Here is an 18,265-nt window from a genome sequence, read left to right as displayed (position 1 = left end):
CGCGCCCCGCCCCACCCCCGGAAACACCCTCCCGCGCGCAGGACGCGGTGCTACTCAGTGCCCGCCCCAACGCGGAAATACCCTTTGCGCGCAAGACACCGTGCCCCTCGGTGCCCGCGTCCCCCCGGAAACATCGCCCGCGCGCCGCCGGGCCCGGCATGGAGGCGGCAGGGGAGGAGGAGGTGTTGGCGTGGATGGACCAGGCCATGGACATGGTCAGTGCGGGCGGGAGGGGGCTTACTCTGCCCCTCCCGGCCCGGTGTGGTGCGGGATGGCCCGTGGGGGAGGGGGAGGTTGCCAAAGCCTGGCTCAGGCCTCCCGCAGGAGACGTTTTCACAGAAATGTAGAAGCACAGAACGACCCGAGCTGGAAGAGACCCACTGGGATTATGGAGTCCAGCTCCTGCCCCTGCCTGGGACAGCCCCAGCGTTCACCCCGTGTGTCTGGGGGCGGTGTCCAAACGCCTCTTTGGACATTGCCAGGCTTAGCATCATCGCTGCTTCCCTGGACAGCTGTTCCAGCGTTGTGCCACCCTCGGAGGGAAGAACCTTTTCCTCACATCCAGCCTAACCCCCCCGGCATATCTTCCTGCCATTCCCTCGGGTCCTGTCGTTGGTCACCAGACAGAAGGGATCAGCGCCTGCTTCTCCTCCCCTTGCGAGGAAGCAGTGACTGCTATGAGGTCCCTGCTCAGCCTCCTCCAGGCCGGACAGACCGAGTGACTTCAGCCGCTCCTCATAGGACTTCCCTTCTAGGCTCTTCAACAACCTGTGTCCCTCCTCTGGACGCTCTCCAGTAGCTTTACTTCCTTTTTACACTGCGGCATCCAGAACTGCACCCAGCACTCACGGTGGGGCTGCACCAGTGTGAAGCAGAGAATCATAGAATAGTTTGGCTTGGAAGGTACCCTAAAGATCATCCAATTCCAACCCCCCTGCCATGGGCGGGGACACCTCCCACTCGATCAGGCTGCCCAAGGCCCCATCCAACCTGGCCTTGAACACCTCCAGGGATGGGGCACCCACAGCTTCCCTGGGCAACCTGTGCCAGTGCCTCACCACTCTCATGGTAAAAAGTTCTTCCTTATGGCTAGTCTAAATCTGCCCCTCTCTGGTTTATACCCATTGCCCCATGTCCTATCGCTACAAGACTTTGTGAACAGTCCCTCCCCAGCTTTCCTGTAGCCCCTTCAGGTACTGGAAGGTCGCTATACGATCTCCTCAGAGCCTTCTTTTCTCCAGGCTGAACAACCCCAACTCTCTCAGCCTGTCCTCATATGGGAAGTGCTCCAGCCCTCTGATCATCTTTGTAGTTCTCTGGACCTGTTCCAACAGCTCCACATCTTTCTTATGTTGAGGATTCCAGAACCGGACACAGTACTCCAAGAGGGGTCTCAAATCTTGGTATAAGAGCAGGGCAATCCCCTCCTGCCTCGGGGGGTGATGCCATGCTGGATGCACCCCAGGGCACACCACTGGCTCGTGTTCATGTCGCCCTGTCCCTTCTGTTTTGTCTGCGTTTCTCCCGCAGGCTAAAGAGGCCCTGGAGAAGGGGGAGGTTCCTGTCGGCTGCCTCCTGGTTCACCACGGCGAAGTCATTGGGAGGGGAAGGAACGAGGTCAACGAGACAAAAAACGTGAGTTCATTTTGGAAGAGGCAGGGGGAAGGCAAGGAGCTGGGAAGTCATACTGAGTTAGAGAATATCTAGGTTAACAAAATCTCACATCTAGTTTAAAAAATTGTTCCTTTGAACAATTGCCTGTAAATTTTAGACCTGATGCTTGCAATTTTATCCATCAAATTAGATCTTGCCCCTGCTGAGAGATCTGTTAAAGCCACAAAGGATTTTGTGCAACTGGAAGTTTTGCACAAATGGATCTGATTGCAGGATCTGGCTGTAACTTATATTAGATGTCTCAAATCTAAGAATATTATAAACAGTGAAAATGATTTCTTTAAGCTCAAAAATGTAACAGAAAAGATGAATCATTATACAAATTTGTGGTACAGGACAATTGATAGTGTATTAAGATAATTAATACAACTCAAGAAATCCAGATGACAGAAGCTAGGCATCTCAAGTTAAACCAAGTAAACACTCTTTCGAAGGAAACAGGGAAAATTATGCTAGAGGTATTCTTTCTGTGTAAAATTCACACATTAACAAACAGGCAGAATGTAACAAAATCAGAATCAGTTTTTTTGGAAGCTTTTGCTTTTGGTGTTAACATCAGGGTTGTCTGGAGGTATGAACTTTAATCCAAGCAGCCTGATTTTAAAAATTCTGTTGCATTTTGCAAACAGTAAACTGTTAATATCTTTGAAAGCCAAGCATTTTTACATTTTCTGTTTAGCTCAAGTTTCAGTTGTTTTGTGACTCAGTTTTCGTAATTGCTTATATTATAATAATTGGAAATGCTGGGTACTTAGTGCTTCTAAATTTTGTATCAGATGTTTAATTGATCTGTATAGTCTAAAAGAAAATGTGAGCCTGAAAGAGGCACTTACTGGAAAATGTGAATGCAGGAAATTGTTTTTAGTTTTCTTCTAACAATTTCTGGCATTATTTAGGGACAATCTTGGGGAGAAAAAAACACAAACCACTTGAACCATTGAGGCAGTTCCAGCAGACATCATAAATTTGTCAACATCTGTTTTAAAATTAATTTCTTGTCCCACTTCATATTGGAGGACTTCTCCAGAACATCATTCCTCAGACGGCTAGAAAACATCTTATATCCAGCTTTAAACTTTTTATGGTCTGTTTATATCTTTCTGTTTTTACACCAGCATCGCCCATTATTTTACATAGCTTGGATGTATTTTAAGCCATATTCCCTTTTGGCTTTTGTTTTTTCCCATTTTCCTCAAGCCAACTGTTTAGTCTTCTGTCAGAAGACAGGCTTTCTTTCCGTTTTCATTCTAATTATTGTTGTATATATTCTTTCCAGCTTGGATTCATCTTTCTTGAATTCACTTAACCAGAACTGTATACTTTATTTGAGATGGGCTTTTTCTTGTGCCTTGTTTGATAATAATAATACTGCTTATTCTCCCTGGAAGTAAGTCCACCTGTTTTCTGGAGCTTCTTTGGTCTTTAATGCTGTGTTATTATTCTTCATTTCTTGTTTTGATTTTTTTTTACTCCGATCTCTAGGGCCATCCACCTCTGAGTGACTCTCTGACTTAGTCTCTTCTGATGATTTCTTCCCCGTGATGAAAGTCATCACATATTTAACTGTTTTCTGTAGATGTTTCTCCAGTTAATGACAATGTCACAACTGAAAACATTTAAGCAAAATCATCTTTGAGCATCTTTTTTCCTTTGTTCCCTCTGGACAAATAATGAAGACGATTAGAGGGCTGGAGCACTTCTCCTGTGAGGAGAGGCTAAGAGAGCTGAGGTTATTCACCCTGGAGAAGAGAAGGCCCAGGGACGCCTTATAGCGACCTTCTGGTACCTGAAGGGGGCCTACAAGAAACTTGGAAAGGGACTTTTTACAAGGACGTGGTGATACGAAAAGGGGTGATGACTTTAAATTGAAAGAGAGTAGCTTTAGATTAGATCTTAGGAAGAGATTCTTCACGATGAGGGTGGTGAGGCACTGGCACGGGTTGCCCAGGGAAGTAGTGGATGCCCCATCCCTGAAGTGTTCAACACTAGGCTGGATGGGGCCTTGAGCTGACTGGTCTGGTGGGAGGTGTCCCTGCTCATGGCAGGGTAGTTGGAACTGGATGATCTTCAATGTTCCTTGCATCCCAAACCGTTCTGTGGTTATGTTTCCCCTTTCAATGCAACTTCTCTTCTTTGCTTGCTGACCTTACATTCTCGTGCTATACTGTTTTCCATAGACTGACAATAATTTCACATGTTGGACTGTGCCAGATACATTGTAGAAGTCCAGAGAGATGAGACTGGTGTTTCTCTTGCCTAGAAAAAACATTTGTCAAAGAAAGTTACCAAGTTATTTTAGTGTCAATTATCTTATGTAAATACACATTGTATTTTGTCTTATTTTTCCTTGTATAAACTAGTCCTTATAATATTACCTTCAAAGTTTATTTTGTGGCCTGTTTTGCTATTGGATCTGGACTGTCCTGGATCTGTAGACGTCAGGATTGTTATGTCCTTCCTGTTTTTCATTACAGTGACTGTGTTTGCTCTGACAAATTTCAGTTGTGTGGTACTCCTCCTTGATGTATTAAAAGCATTGCTGTGAGATTGGTAGCCTCATGCAGAAGTTCTTTAGTATTTTTCTGATGGAGATGATCTGTAAACTTAGAAGTTTTGCCCCTCACCCCTCTCCTATGCCCTAGGCAATTTCATAATTTGAAAGTCCTAATTCTGTATATCGTATGCTATAATTTATGCCTTTCATACTCTTATTCTGCCTTTTGGCTACATTCTCCACATCATCTTTATTGACAAGGAAAAATGTTAATTCTGGTTTGGCATAGTGCTGTAATTATATTTCAGCCTCATCTCAGTCCAAGGTAGCTGTAGTAGTTTTATCCCCTTTTTCATGTGTTTTGTCTCAAGGTATTTTTACTGTTTATACAATTTGTTTTGCAAGCTTGCTAGAAAAAAGCCTTCACTTTCTGACCTCCAAAGTGTAGCTTTATAATATAATGGCTTTTTCTACTCCTTCAGAACTTTCCTTTTGCTTTTAAAATATGATCATTTATCCAATTTGATATGCAGCCCTTCCCTACAATTCTGCCCTTGTCACTAGGCTTTATGTGAAATAAATTCCATCTTCTCCTTAAGTAAGTCCTTGCATCTTCTGATCTAACTGATGGGTGTTAGGAGCAGGTAGTGTCATCTTTATGTTCTCTTTCATTCTGGTCCTAAAATGTAATTTTGGAAAATCAATTTACTTGCTGAGACCTTTCCCATTTTTGCAGTCTGTCTCCAGCCACCCTGCATACTTTTTTTCTGCCCTGTGTGCCCATAGGAGAACACATTAATATCAGAGATGCTACCATTTACTCTGCGGAAGTTATATGCAAAATTATTGATCATCATCACATTATTGTGGAAAAGTTGCTATGGAAGAAGGAGGCTTATATTCAGCTGTATTTGTTTTATTTGAGGTTTGTCTTAGGAACATGGTTGTGGCATCAGTATTTCAAAATAGCTAGACATGTCATTACTTGTATTCATTGAGCAATAGTGCAACCAATGTTTGTGTAAAACAGGCATTTGTTTTCAACAGCCTGGTGGTACGTTCACAAGCTTGTGCCAGTACTGTATTCCCTCCGGCAGCTCCCATGCTTGCTTGTTCACAGTCTTACCTCACACCAGCCTGAAAATTTTCTTCATTATATGTGACCCTTCTCAAATAGAAACCTTTATTTTGGCATCTTATTCCTATGTGTGGTGCAATCATTCACTTGCCGCTAAAATGCTCTCTGTCTTAGATCCTTTGTTAATACATGCAGACTTCTCCTCTTTGTTATCTCCTTTGTTGGGTCATTGTAGCACGTATTTTTGCCCAGATCATCTTGCAAGCCACAAGGTAAGGTAGGACATTGAGCTGTGATCACCTTTACTCTCACTTGTTAATTCTGGTCTGAGATTTAGAAGGTGAGCTTTTCAACACAGTGATGTTATCTTTATTTGTTTATAAAACATTTGCCACAGTTTGGGGCACTATTTTAAGAATTTGGCAAGGCTTTTTTGCTGACTGCTGTCAGCTTCAAATAATTTTTCCTTGGAACACTATTTGCCACTCTCTAACAACTCTCTTTTTCCCTTGCTACTCTTACATGCTTTTGTTTTCTTGACTTTAAAATATGTGTAAGATTTGGGAACTTAAATAATAGGGGTTTATAGAGGCTTATGAATTGAGTCAGTGACTCAAAATGAAAATAATCGTTTTTTGTAATTTACACACACTGAGTCAATAAAAGACTATTTAGTCACAGCTCAATATGAAATAAAATCTTAAGACAGACCTGGAAAGTTGGTTTTCCAGCCATACCTTGTCTTTAAGAGGGATCTTTAGCAGATTCTTCTGGAAGGAGCTCAAGAAACAGCAAGAGAGTAGTGTAAACTTTCCCCTTGCATATCTTCTCCACATCTGAAAGTGCATAGCTTAGGGATTTCCAGAGCCCAAGACCATATCTGGATCATTGTTTCTGATTGCTGTCTGTGCACATATCCTCCGTGAATTTGTCTAAACCCTTTTTGAACTCATTTATGGTTTTGGCTTCCATGGCATCCTGTGGCAATGAGTTCCACGATTTAATTATGTGCTTTGTGAAAGAGTACTTCCTTTTGTTTGTTTTAAATCTGCTGCCTGATAATTTCATTGGGTGCCTGCTCTCTATGAGAAATAATACATCACAATTTACTGTTTGCTTTTCCACATTTTTCTTGATTTTTTATAAACCTCTACTGTAGTCATCTTAACTTGGAAAAATAATGACTATATATGGTGAATTAAAAGCTGTAGTCTAGTTAGTCTCTGTACAAAGACTGTTCTGTACCTTGGATAATCCTTTCTTGCCCTGTGGTAAATTTGTCCTAGTGTTCCCATGTCTTCATGAGGTGAGATGACCAAACACGTATGTATTAATTAAGATGTGGATACACTGGAGTCTAGTAATATACTGTATTAATGTAAGTGCTTTTGCGTAGCTGTCTTGTATGACCTACAGCAGCTGCATGGCTTTTTTTAACTTGTAGTCCCAAGATCAGCAGAGGTCTAAAAGTGACTCGCTGTCCTCAGTATAAAGCAGAGTCATAGGTTAGAGGCATGTTTTCTTCCAGTAGTGAAGGTTTATTGCTTATACGTTTCTGATTTGTGCTCAGGAATCGAAAAGCCAATATGGTGTTCATGTCCATTGTGGTAGGAAAATTCGTGTATGGTAGTAGGAAAATACTAACAGCCTTAATTCAAATAAACATCAAGCTTGTATGTGGAGAGTACTTCTATAACTAGTACTTTGTAATATTTTTGCTGTGACATTTGGTTAGCAAAACATATTGCTGCAGACATTCAGAGCAGTACTGGGACATTACTGATTGTTTTTGTCTCTTTGCAATTAAATTCAATACTTATTGGTTCAGATTTTTGTGCCATACATATTGCTGTGACCTCAATGATATACTCCTCTTTCAGTCATCTCAGATTAAAAAAAGAGAAATCAATATTTTTCTGTCTTTTTGTAATCAGACATATGCTGCAGTCCCTGCCTATTACTTGAGAGACTTATTGTGCATGTACACATTCCCAGGCAGCATTAAACGTGATTCAAACTGAAAATACTGTGGCTGCACAGGAGGCCAAGCAGTTCCAGAAAGACACTGAAATCGTTGTATATTGAGAGCATTTTCATGCCATGTCAGCACAGTCAGAGGGACAAAAAGGTACCTGATAGGAGCAGTTTCTTACTATTTCCAGAGAAATTAACCTGGCCTGCGTTCTTGCTCTTGGAGGCACAGTGGGCTACATCACTTATTCTGTTGGGTTTTGTTTGTGCCTCAAGTCCCAAGTAGAGCTTTCACATTTTGTCTTACTATGCTGGCATAGCAGAGAGAGGAGGACTTCTGAGCAGGTTCTTCTGCTTAGGAACAGGTAGAAATAAAAACTGGCTTGCGCTTGTGGATCTTGTGGGTGCTGCATATGAGATTGAGGTTGAATGTGTTCTTTCTTGGATTGGGTATTTCTTCTGCAGTTTCAGCTGCATGAAGATTCTTCTGCAACTTGAACTAGCAAAGAGGTGTGCCGAAAAAAGACTTCTCAAGAAATCATTACATTACTTTAACAGAAGTGAAAATAATTGTGTTATTAATAAATTAGATGTCAGGCCACTGTGCCTTTGACTTGAAAGAATGATTTTATGACATTGCATTTTATTTCAATTGTATCCATACAAGTAAGAAGCTTAAAGCTGTGAACCAATGCAAACTTTAATAAAACATTTCTTTTTATCTCCTAGGCTACTCGACATGCAGAAATGGTGGCAATCGATCAGGTCCTTGACTGGTGCAAGCAACACAACAGAGATTATACAGAAGTGTTTGCCCACTCAGTATTGTATGTAACTGTAGAGCCTTGTATCATGTGTGCAGCTGCCTTGCGCTTGATGAGTATCCTTTCATGCTTATACATGCTGGGAAACCGTATGTCAAAATGTCACTGTTTTGGCACTGAGCACACAGAGAAAGTCTTGACACCCTCAGGCAAAGCCAATAGAGGCACCATCTTTGAGAGTCTGCAGCCACCTCCTGTTACCGCATGGTGAATAGTGAGAAGCTCAAGAATGAAAGAGAAATGCTACAGTTATGACAAACAATGGTTTCTCTTAGTGATGTAAAAACACATTTTAGAGGTATCTGCTATTATGTAAAATTAATTAATCTCAGTTCAGTTTTCAATGTTGCAACAAAGGGTAAACCGTGGCTTTGTGTGCCTCTGCTTTGGCATTCATGCTTCTTCTTTTCTGAGGGAGGCTGGATGTGTATCTTCAGCAACAATCTTACATTACTGAGAAGTAAGTTCTGATTTTATAAGGGAGGAATTGTAGTGCAGACTAATTTAATTTGAAAAGTACAAGCACATTTGAGAGCAATTTAATGACTACTTAAATCAGGCTACTTTACTTCTCTCTTGCTTTTCGCTTTAACTTAGTACCTTAACTCATTCTCATAAATTCCACGTGTCGTATACGGCTGTCGAAATGAACGATTTGGAGGCTGTGGCTCAGTTTTGAGCATCTCATCCGATGATATGGTAGACTCAGGAGAACCATTTGAAGTAAGCTATAAAATGTTTTCCTTGTTTTTCAGCTAGGGTATGATGCCTGGCTTCATTACTATGCTTCGACAGTGTTATGCATCAGTTTAGCAGAACTCGGATAAAAGGTGGTCAGAAGTCAAGTAAACTCAACTTTACAAGAAAATAATGTAACAAAAAAAAAAAGACCTAAAGAAAATGGAGGAAAAGCCTGATGACAGTCTCAAATATTTAGGAGGGTGCATCAAAAAGGAAAGGAAAGAATATTTGTGATAGATATCTCTAAAAGATGTGTAATACATAGAACAGTAAGTGTGTGCTGCAGGAAGAGGTGAGGGAAAATTTATTTTAAACTGTGGAATTACGAACACATAATAAAGACCAAGTAACAGCAGCTTACTAAGGTACTGGTTTTTAGCTGAACCACTGGAAATGATTGCATTTTTGCTCACAGTCTATCCATACATGAGGTAAAATGTATTAGTTTAGATCTACTTCCTATAGTTCAAATCCCGAAATAAATATGGACTGCAAAAGTAGCAGAGGAGATTTCCTTTAGATATCCGCAAACTTTCTGAACTGGAAAGGTACTGAAGGATTGGAACAGAATGTCTGGGGAGAACGAGGCATCTTTGTCATTTAAGAAAGGCTGGACAAGCATTCGATGGAAGTGTAGGATACATAAATCTAGACATTTTACAGCATTATACAAGTATACCTATAAACCTGTACATATAAATAGATAGAGAGAGTTTATAGCATTATATTTATTATATTTTATGCAGTTGTAGATGATCCTACCTTACACAAATTAGGGTTCTTGGAGTCCTTTTCCACCCTTAACGTTTATGATTTAATGAATGTAAAAAATAAGTAATATATTTCAGCATTGTAAATAAGCACTAAAAGCTGAAGGCTCAGGAAGAGTTTTAGTCAGCAAGACGATACTGTTTGGAAGTCCAGTGTAAACATATTAAGCATCTTTCTGTCAGGGTGTTTACGACACTGGGATCTGAAATAATTTGTATAATTGGTACTGGAAGAGCGTTCATTTGCTAACATTGGCATGTGGGTTTTGATATTTCTTTGTGTTCAGAAGAAAGAAAGGAGGAGATTCTTGCTACTACAAATCCTTCCTCTGTTTCTGTAGGCAACTGCAGTGGGACGTATAGGTGTAATTCATTATTTTCTAGTGTGGGTGGTGATTCATTTATTGTTAGTGATGTAACACTTTGTCATTAATATTCATGGCCTGGAAAAATATCTTGGAAGGACCGAAAAAGGCCTGAGATGTGACTGGTAGGAGTGAAGAAGAGGTGTGTGGACATACATTGCCTGATAGGCATCTTATCTGCAGATACCTAGGTGTATGTCTCACAATTCCAAGTGCTTGAAGAGTATATGAAGTAATATGGAAACAAGTCAAATTTTTGTGCAATCTCCAATTTCTTTCTTATTAATTTAAGTTACTAAGAAAGTTTGTTCTGTTTAAGTTATTAGGGTAATTATTTATTCTACTAAGCCTCAACGTAGTATTTTTCAAACACGTGAGGTATTCACCCTGAAAAAGTATTGTCACCCCTTAATAGTTAAAGGTACATGTTAAATTAGTGGAATAGGCAGTATGATTGTTTACAATTATTCTGTACTTAATGCATTATTGTGAAGCATAGAATATATTATTCTCAGATGAGCTCATATACATCTTTCTAATTTGAACAGTGCATTTCTGGCTATCGTGCCAAAGAAGCAGTGGAAATGTTAAAAGCTTTCTACAGACAAGAAAACCCTAATGGTAGGTTTCACATTAATGGATCCATTTTGATCCCAACCTGATTTAAAAGAATGCTGGCACTGGCATTACTGTAATTCACTTGTGATGGTTTTTTCTCCTTTTCTGTTTCTTCTTGGCAGCACCAAAATCAAAAGTACGGAAAAAGGACCGTCGTAATTAGCCCCACGGTGAAGAGAGACAGAAACTTACCAAAAAATGATACGTGAAGGTTTTTTCAGTGTCCTTTTTTAAAATGTACAGTCCAATTAAATTATGTCTAATGTTCTGTTTTACTAATAAGATACTTGATACCTCTTTCTGCAGTTCTGTCTATGTGATTTCTTGTTATCATATGTGACCAAGCAGAAGAGTAATCTTTAGAAAATCAATTTTTAGAAAATTAATCTTTAGAAAGAGGAAAATTTATGGTTCGAGTCCACTTATTTACAGCCATTAAAATCATGCCATTCTGTACAGCATATTCTAGAATATTTTCTTTCCTTCTGTTTGTGGAGAAGAATCATACTTCTTAATAGTAAATGTTGCTTAGGTAAATCCAAGTAAAACTCTTGGAAGGTTACATTTGTAAGGCCTTCACAGTCTTTGTGTTTATATTTAATCAAAAGGCACATAAAGAATTGTACAGTCTTTGAAGATTTAAGACCATTGTAGCAGTTCTTCATTGTTTTTTTACAATCCCTCTAGCACAAGCTGAAATTTCAGACGTAACTTCTGAAGGTCACACACATGTGTAGACAAGTATCTGTGCAGAATCACATGCCAATGTGTGTGCTCTTGCTAATAAGCATAAGCCAGCATCACTTGGCTGCACAGCATCTTTGTACAAAGTTGTGGAGAAACTGCCCAAAGATCTTCTGACTGTCCACTCCTCTTATGAATTATTAGCATAAGAAATGCTTTATCATTAACAATCCACTGAGAAATTGAAATTGTTCTCAGCTACTAAATTATAGTAACTGAGATGGGCAGATGCATGTGAAAACCAGGAAATGAAATTGGTAATAGCATGAAGAAAATGTCTTTGAGGTGTTTATCTTTTCTTAGCATGGGTTGGCTTTGTCATTTCCTTGCACTTTGCTTGCCTGTGCAGTAATATATAATCCAGAAGAGGGCCTTACAGTTCCACTAATGAATTAAGAACACAAGTACAATTCAATCTTGATTATATACCTCTTAGTGGATACTTACCTTAAGCATAAAACTGTTTGTCCTTTATTTGGCTGATATTCAGGAATTTGAGAAATGCCTGAACTTTTTTTTTAATGTAAAAGAGTGATTAATATCACTACTCTATGACTATAAAAACTCAATACAATTAAACCCTTTATAGATATTTCAAATAAATACTTTCAAAAGTGTTTTTTAAAAGAGCATTAAAAGCATTGTTTTGTCATCATTACTTATAATAGCTTAGAATTTGTATTTTGAGTATTTACCTTTTGTTTACAAAGTGACATAAGAAATAAGGGTTTTTTTAACATAATAGCTATTTTTAGAGTTTAGAAATAGTGTTTCTTTGACTTAAGCTGTTTAACTGATGCCTGTGACCTGTCCTATTCTCCTGACTGTTACAGCACTCTATGAGTCTTTTTCATAAGCAAATGAAGTTATGACAGTGTTGGTAGATTTCATCAGCTTTGCAGCTGTGAGAGTCCGTGAACCAAACAGCTAAGCTGGAAAAGCTATTTAGGAAAAGACCATTTTTAGTGACTGCAGTGGCTTTATTGGAAAGAAACAGTCACACCTGTGGTTATGGTATTTGGCTGGTGATATAAGATAGCTATTTATCTATACAGATACATACATTGAGTTCTCAACTGGACCATAATTTTCTTATACCTTGAAGAAGTCATTGAAGTCCAAATTAAAGGGAAATGTTGGACTTCTGGCTCATCCCTGATGTCAGTGACAGTAGGATTTGGAGCCTGCACACTGTTTTAGATCAGGATGTGAATCTCTCAGCACTTCTTCTGCAGAGTGGCTAGGAATGCTTTCTTTCTCCGCTGCCTTCTTTCAAAGAACATGGTTAGCGTTTGGATAGTGTGACAGTAGGAGCCACATAAATTAGTAGAAAGGTTGCTGGTAGTAGGACAAAACACTTTTTAAAAGCTGTGTTCAATTCTGCAGTCCTTACAAGTGGAACAGAAATATTTTGTAACAGCAGTAGGTGGTATCCTGCCACTTAGAAAGCAGTTTAAGTCCCACTGAAAGCCAAAGGAGAGTGAAGAGGGTAACAAATAAAATCTCTTGTGAGTGATCAAGGGTAATGGTCTGCATCTTAGAAAAGGGGCATGAAAGAGGAATAGTGTAGGAAGCTAAAAACTATTGTGTTATAGAAAGATTGTAAGAGATGCTTCTGTTTACTATGTCGTGTAATGTGTGAGCAAAAAAAAACCCATCTAGTATTAAGGGGCGCATGTGGATGTGTGGATTTTTTAATTATAATAATTAGCTTGGGGAACAAACTGCTAAAAGATTACACTGGAAGTGAAGATGTAGCCTATTCTCCTTAAAATCCTATTACTTGTGTGAGTAAGAACAAATGCGGATACACAGGTAGTTTTATAAAAGAAAGAAATTGACTTGTGTTTGGAGACAAGCCACTCATCAGAACCATGGCACAGCATCTAGACAGCAGGCACACACGGAGCCATGTCCTCTTCTCTCCCCCTGGCAGTGCTGTCCTCCCTCCCTGCAAATGGCCAGGCTCCCCCCATGGTAGAAGCAGCTCTGGCGGCAGGAGCCCTCAGAGCTGTGCGCGCCTGGGGCAGTTGTCCCTGTCTGATGTGCTGCAGCTGTTCCTAACTTTGAGTTCATCAGCGCTGGTTAGAGTCGGATTCACAAACTTGAGTGCTCCACAAGAAATTACGGTGATCCTCGGCAGAGGACTCTTAAGTTCAGGCTCAGAGAAACATCTCCATTGCTAAACTCAACACAGGGGCTGGAAGAAGGCAGGAGGGCAGCCAGGACAGTTATATCCCAGTGAGCCGACCAATTTCAGTGCTCCAGATCATAAATTAAATTTAGCAAGAAAGAGAATTGGAGAATACAGAAAGAAGAATGTGAGAAAAAGAACTGAACTGTTCTGGGAATGCTTATTGAGCGAGGAGCAGACAGTTGACATGACTGTGGAGGCATAGGCTTGGTTTGTAACTTGCTCCCAAATAAAGTCGTGCAGCAAACCATGCCAGAGGCACCCTGTGAATCAAGAGCTGATGGGTTGCACAGGCTGGAAGAAGCATTAATGTCTGCTTGCTGGGGACCTAGGTCTAGAACTTTGGCTCTAGCCCTACAAGAGTGTTGAGAGCAACAACTTTAATTGTTACTGCCTAGAAAACTCGGAACAGTGGCTTATAAATTATGCTATTCCTTTTCACAGTGCTTTTATTTATTTTTAGCTATTTGTGTCTCTGTTGCCACATAGCAGGCCTCAAGGGCAACATAAATATAGTCAACTGGTTTGTTTGAAGAAGTTTAAATGCTTCACATCACCATTTTTGTCTTGCTGCTTGGTAAATAAATACATAGAGTTTAGCATTAGGTTTACCTTGAACTGTGTTTTTGCCAGTTCATCAGAGGCAAGCATGATTTTATTTCAGCCTTTGGTTTGCTTGTCGATAGTCTGACATGAAAATATATTGAACCAGCTAGGAGGGCAAGGAAGCAAAACAACACAGCGTTGTCTCTGCTAAACCGATTACAATTGACAATCTAAGGCTATAATAAATATGTCTTGTGACTTGCACACTAGAGGAGAGCCAGAATTTAAATTATAGCTTTGGGTTTTGAAATGCTCACCGATCCATTCAATTCCCATTAAGAGTGCCTTCCGCTCTGCGAAATTAAGTGATATCTTTACATGACAGTTTAATTTAATTAATTTATTTTTCAGTGTGTACATTTATGGAGTTTCTCCATTAAGCTTTTGAAATGTCTGTAGGTCCTATGCATTAATGTAAATGTGCCGTGGCCCATAATTACCTTTGGCAGGCTTAGGGCGCTGATAAAAAGATTATATTTTTCAAAACTGAAGTCTTCAAACTTCCCCAGTGCTTGGCAGGAAATCTATTTCTGTGTTTTATTTGGAGCAAGGCTGGGGAGCCTGCAGCCAACAGCTCCAGTGTAGGCAGTAACTGTTACATTTTAGAAGAAAATACATTTGACACTAAATGAGAGAAGGGGAGAGGAAGACAATTAAGGCGAGAGTACTAGAGGCAGCTGTTTATTTGTTTTGCCTTGTGGCTTCCAATATTATGCTATCGTTAAAGTGCATCTAGAAATGAGGTATTTTCTATGAAATTGCTTTGCAAATGCGGCTCTTTGTCTTTTTAAGGGGCTGCCCCAAAGTGAGTTTATCTTCCTTTTTGACAATAGCTCTGTGCTAGCCAAGAATGCTGGATTCTCCCCTTGTGTCCTCGTCCTTCCTTTCTAAAAATGAACTTTTCAGGGAAATGAGGAGTTCGGAGAAGTTTGAAGCAGATGGCCAACAATGATCCAATAGGTTGTAAAACTTCAGTTAGGTAGTCACTTGGCAGGCAAGTACAAGTGAGCCCGGTGATGTTTCCATAGTGATGTTTTCACATGGTGACTTCCTTTTGTCTTTTTAAAAGAAACAAGTGATTTTAAAAGAAAAAAAATGAAGGGGTCTGTAGACATGAATGTTTAGTGTGGTAAAATTAACTCTGCCCTTCCGAGGGGCAGTGCCTTGGGCTTGTTGCTGCTTTCTGGCTGAAGAGCAACGCACTGACCTCAGTTACTGTGGCACTCGTGGGGGCTGCCCGTGTTGCTGGATAAAGCAAGGAGAACTTCTGAAATTAGGAAGTGACTCAGATCCTAGAACTCTTGGATGGGAAATTGCCTGGGCACCAATTTTCATGGTGTCGGGTTTTCACATTAACGTACAAGGGAAGGCTCATAGTGGCACTTCTCTACCCTTTGGAGCTTTTTCTGCATGCAAGAGAGCAGTGTAATAAAAATTGACACTTCTCATGACTTTCATTCCTACTTTCTCTTTTGAAGTCTGGGAGGGAGGTAACCACTGCAGCCACATTAATTTGTGAGGATATAAACAACTGCCATTATCTCTGCAGCCATATTGTATAAGAGAAACAAGATTTGCAGGGAGAGCCAATATATTTTATTAAGCCAAATGACAGTCAGGAAAAGCAGGCAAGCTTTTCAGCAACCAGCTGTAGGGACACCATGCTCAAAAGCTTACTAGCTTTTTCCACACACCTAATGGAAGTGAAATGAAAATAAGTCAGTACCTGTTGTATATATCATCTCCCCACAAACCATGCTTCTCTTGGGGGAAAAAAAAAAAATCTTAACAAATTTGAGCAGGAAAAGGTGTCGAAGGAGACTGGACTTGTGATAAATTCTGCTCTTAACTCCCCAGCAAGACCCCCTTTGCTGCCTCCACACAGACATCGGCGTGTGTGCAAGCACTTTGTGAGGACCCGAAACAATTTTCCCTTCCCCAAAGCCTCCCGGCAAGGTGCTGAATGTGGTCGCTCATTTACTGAGCCCCTTGCCTTCAAGCAGGGAGACTCCCAGGAATCAGCTTCCTAATGGGACTTCTGTGGAGTAAGTAGCTGGGACACTAGTTCACGTTACCTGTGGTTTACAGATGAGAGCATGAACTCCTCCCAGTGCCATGGTACAAGCAAATGAAGTCAGTTTAGCCTGGGAACAAAATTGCCTAGCTGCCCTGCTGTGCTCTGGCCTCACCCAAATACTCAGAGCTCCCCAGCAAGGAAAGCCTCAGCTTGTATGTTGGACTGCCTGTTATTATTAAATCTGACCCTGGAGACAGCAAGTACTTGATTTTTTTAAAAGAAATTAATTTTCTTATCCTCTGTAACTTCTTTCCAGTCATGCTGTGCAGCAGTTGTATTGGCAGCGCCAGCCTGAATGAATCATTCAAAACTGTACCTGTTTAGTGCACTTTTTAATATGTAAGTGTGTTTATCCCATCAGGAAGCTCCATCAGGATGCTCGAGCCGCCAGTGACAGTGGGGAGGGCTGAAGGCTCTCAGCCATGGACACAACAAAACCTTGATTAGTTACAATGTAGGGCACTTCAGTAGCATTTCCACCACAGAGAAAAGCTGGCTACTTCACTGTGGGCAGCTGCAGGTCAAGGAGGTTCAGCCTGTGATGTGCAGAGTCCTGACAGTGCTGCAGTGCCACAGAGGGCAGTGAGGGAATAGCACTGCAATGGATTGGAGCTGGGCCAAGTGAAGCAGCTCTGACCCATCTCTTACTTATCTTTACCTTAACCGTGTGCTGTGGCTGTGCCCACTTACTTCACTGTGTTTTATTGAATGTTTATTCAGTTTGTTCCTGCAGGTCTTGGTCAAGATAGGGCAAGTCTTTAATCCTCCTTCATACCCTGTGGCAGAAGTACAGAGCGCTCCCCCTTGGACCCACTTGCCTGTCCATCTCAGATCTCAGACCACCATCAGGCGGCACTATTCAGCAGCCATCAGCACTTGCCTATGTAGCCAAGTCTGTAGTTTTAAACATAACTCCAAAATATCTTGGTGTCAACCCGGCTCTACTGAGCTCAACCCTCCTGTACCCAGGAACATGCCTCCCTACTGATCTCAAACAGCATTTTTCATTTTGCAACCTCTTTTCTCTCTTGCTGACCCCCAAACACAGTGAGGAACTGTGCAGCATAGGTGAGAAACAGCAGTGGAAAGGAGCCTCTGCCCTCCTGCTGCTCTAGCTAGAATAATGCCAGCCACCGAGAAGGAATAACCCACAAGGTGCCTAATGAAACAGCAATCTGGCGTTAAGATGTGTATATAGTTGCCATTTGTTAAACTGACAGATGACATTTGGAACACGCAGCCCCTATTCATTTTTCAGAGCTAAATACTCTCTTGAAATGAAGTCTTTGCCATTATTCTTAAAGCCGATTTCCAGCCTAGACAGGGCCAGCTGTGCTTTTACACATTTTCTGGGCACAAGGACAGGTTTCTAGCAGCTATAGGATATTTTTCCTGTGCGTGCTCGCAGCTCAGAAGGCCAATCATATCCTGAGCTGCATCAAACAAAGCATGGCCAGCAGGTCGAGGGAGGCGATTCTCCCCCTCTACCCCACTCTCTTGAGACCCCACCTGGAGTATTGTGTCCAGCTCTGGAATCCTCAACATAAGAAGGACATGAAGCTGTTGGAAGGGGTGCAGAGGAGGGCCATAAATGTGATCAGAAGGCTGGAGCACTTCTGCTATGAGGACAGGCTGAGAGAGTTGGGGTTGTTCGGTCTGGAGAAGAGAAGGCTCCGGGGACACCTTACAGCGACCTTCCGGTACCTGAAGGGAGCCTGCAGGAAAGCTGGGGAGGGACTTTTTACAAGGGCATGAAGTGACAGGACAATGGGGGATGGCTTTAGATTGGAAGAGGCAAGATTTAGATTAGACATTAGAAAGGAATTCTTCACTATGAGAGTGGTGAGGCACTGGCACAAGTTGCCCAGGGAAGCTGTGGATGCCCCATCCTTCGGGGTGTTCAAGGCCAGGTTGGATGGGGACTTGGGCAGCCTGATCTAGTGGGAGGTGTCCCTGCCCATGGCAAGGAGGGTGGAACTGGATGATCTTTAAGGTCCCTTCCAAGCGAAACTATTCTGTGATTCTATATTTCCTTTTTCTTTGCAATGCACTGGAAAATTCATGAACAGTAAACAGTAAACAATTACCTGCCTCCCGATTATCTTGATC

General features: G+C 41.2%; 1 protein-coding gene across 1 annotated transcript; it reads left to right on the top strand.

Moving 5' to 3' along the window:
• The first annotated feature begins 23 nt into the window (after nucleotides 1-23).
• On the top strand, nucleotides 24-15,535 carry ADAT2 (adenosine deaminase tRNA specific 2). Its single transcript, XM_054063399.1, has 6 exons — nucleotides 24-215; nucleotides 1,531-1,635; nucleotides 7,947-8,097; nucleotides 8,658-8,764; nucleotides 10,466-10,538; nucleotides 10,658-15,535. Exons 1-6 carry the CDS (start codon nucleotides 159-161, stop codon nucleotides 10,696-10,698), a joined length of 534 nt encoding a protein of 177 aa, XP_053919374.1. The 5' UTR covers nucleotides 24-158; the 3' UTR covers nucleotides 10,699-15,535.
• The last annotated feature ends 2,730 nt before the right edge of the window (nucleotides 15,536-18,265 follow it).

The sequence above is a fragment of the Cuculus canorus genome, chromosome 3 (assembly GCF_017976375.1).
Source record: "Cuculus canorus isolate bCucCan1 chromosome 3, bCucCan1.pri, whole genome shotgun sequence".
Classification (NCBI taxonomy): domain Eukaryota; kingdom Metazoa; phylum Chordata; class Aves; order Cuculiformes; family Cuculidae; genus Cuculus; species Cuculus canorus.
This window is presented reverse-complemented; position numbering and strand designations above follow the sequence as displayed.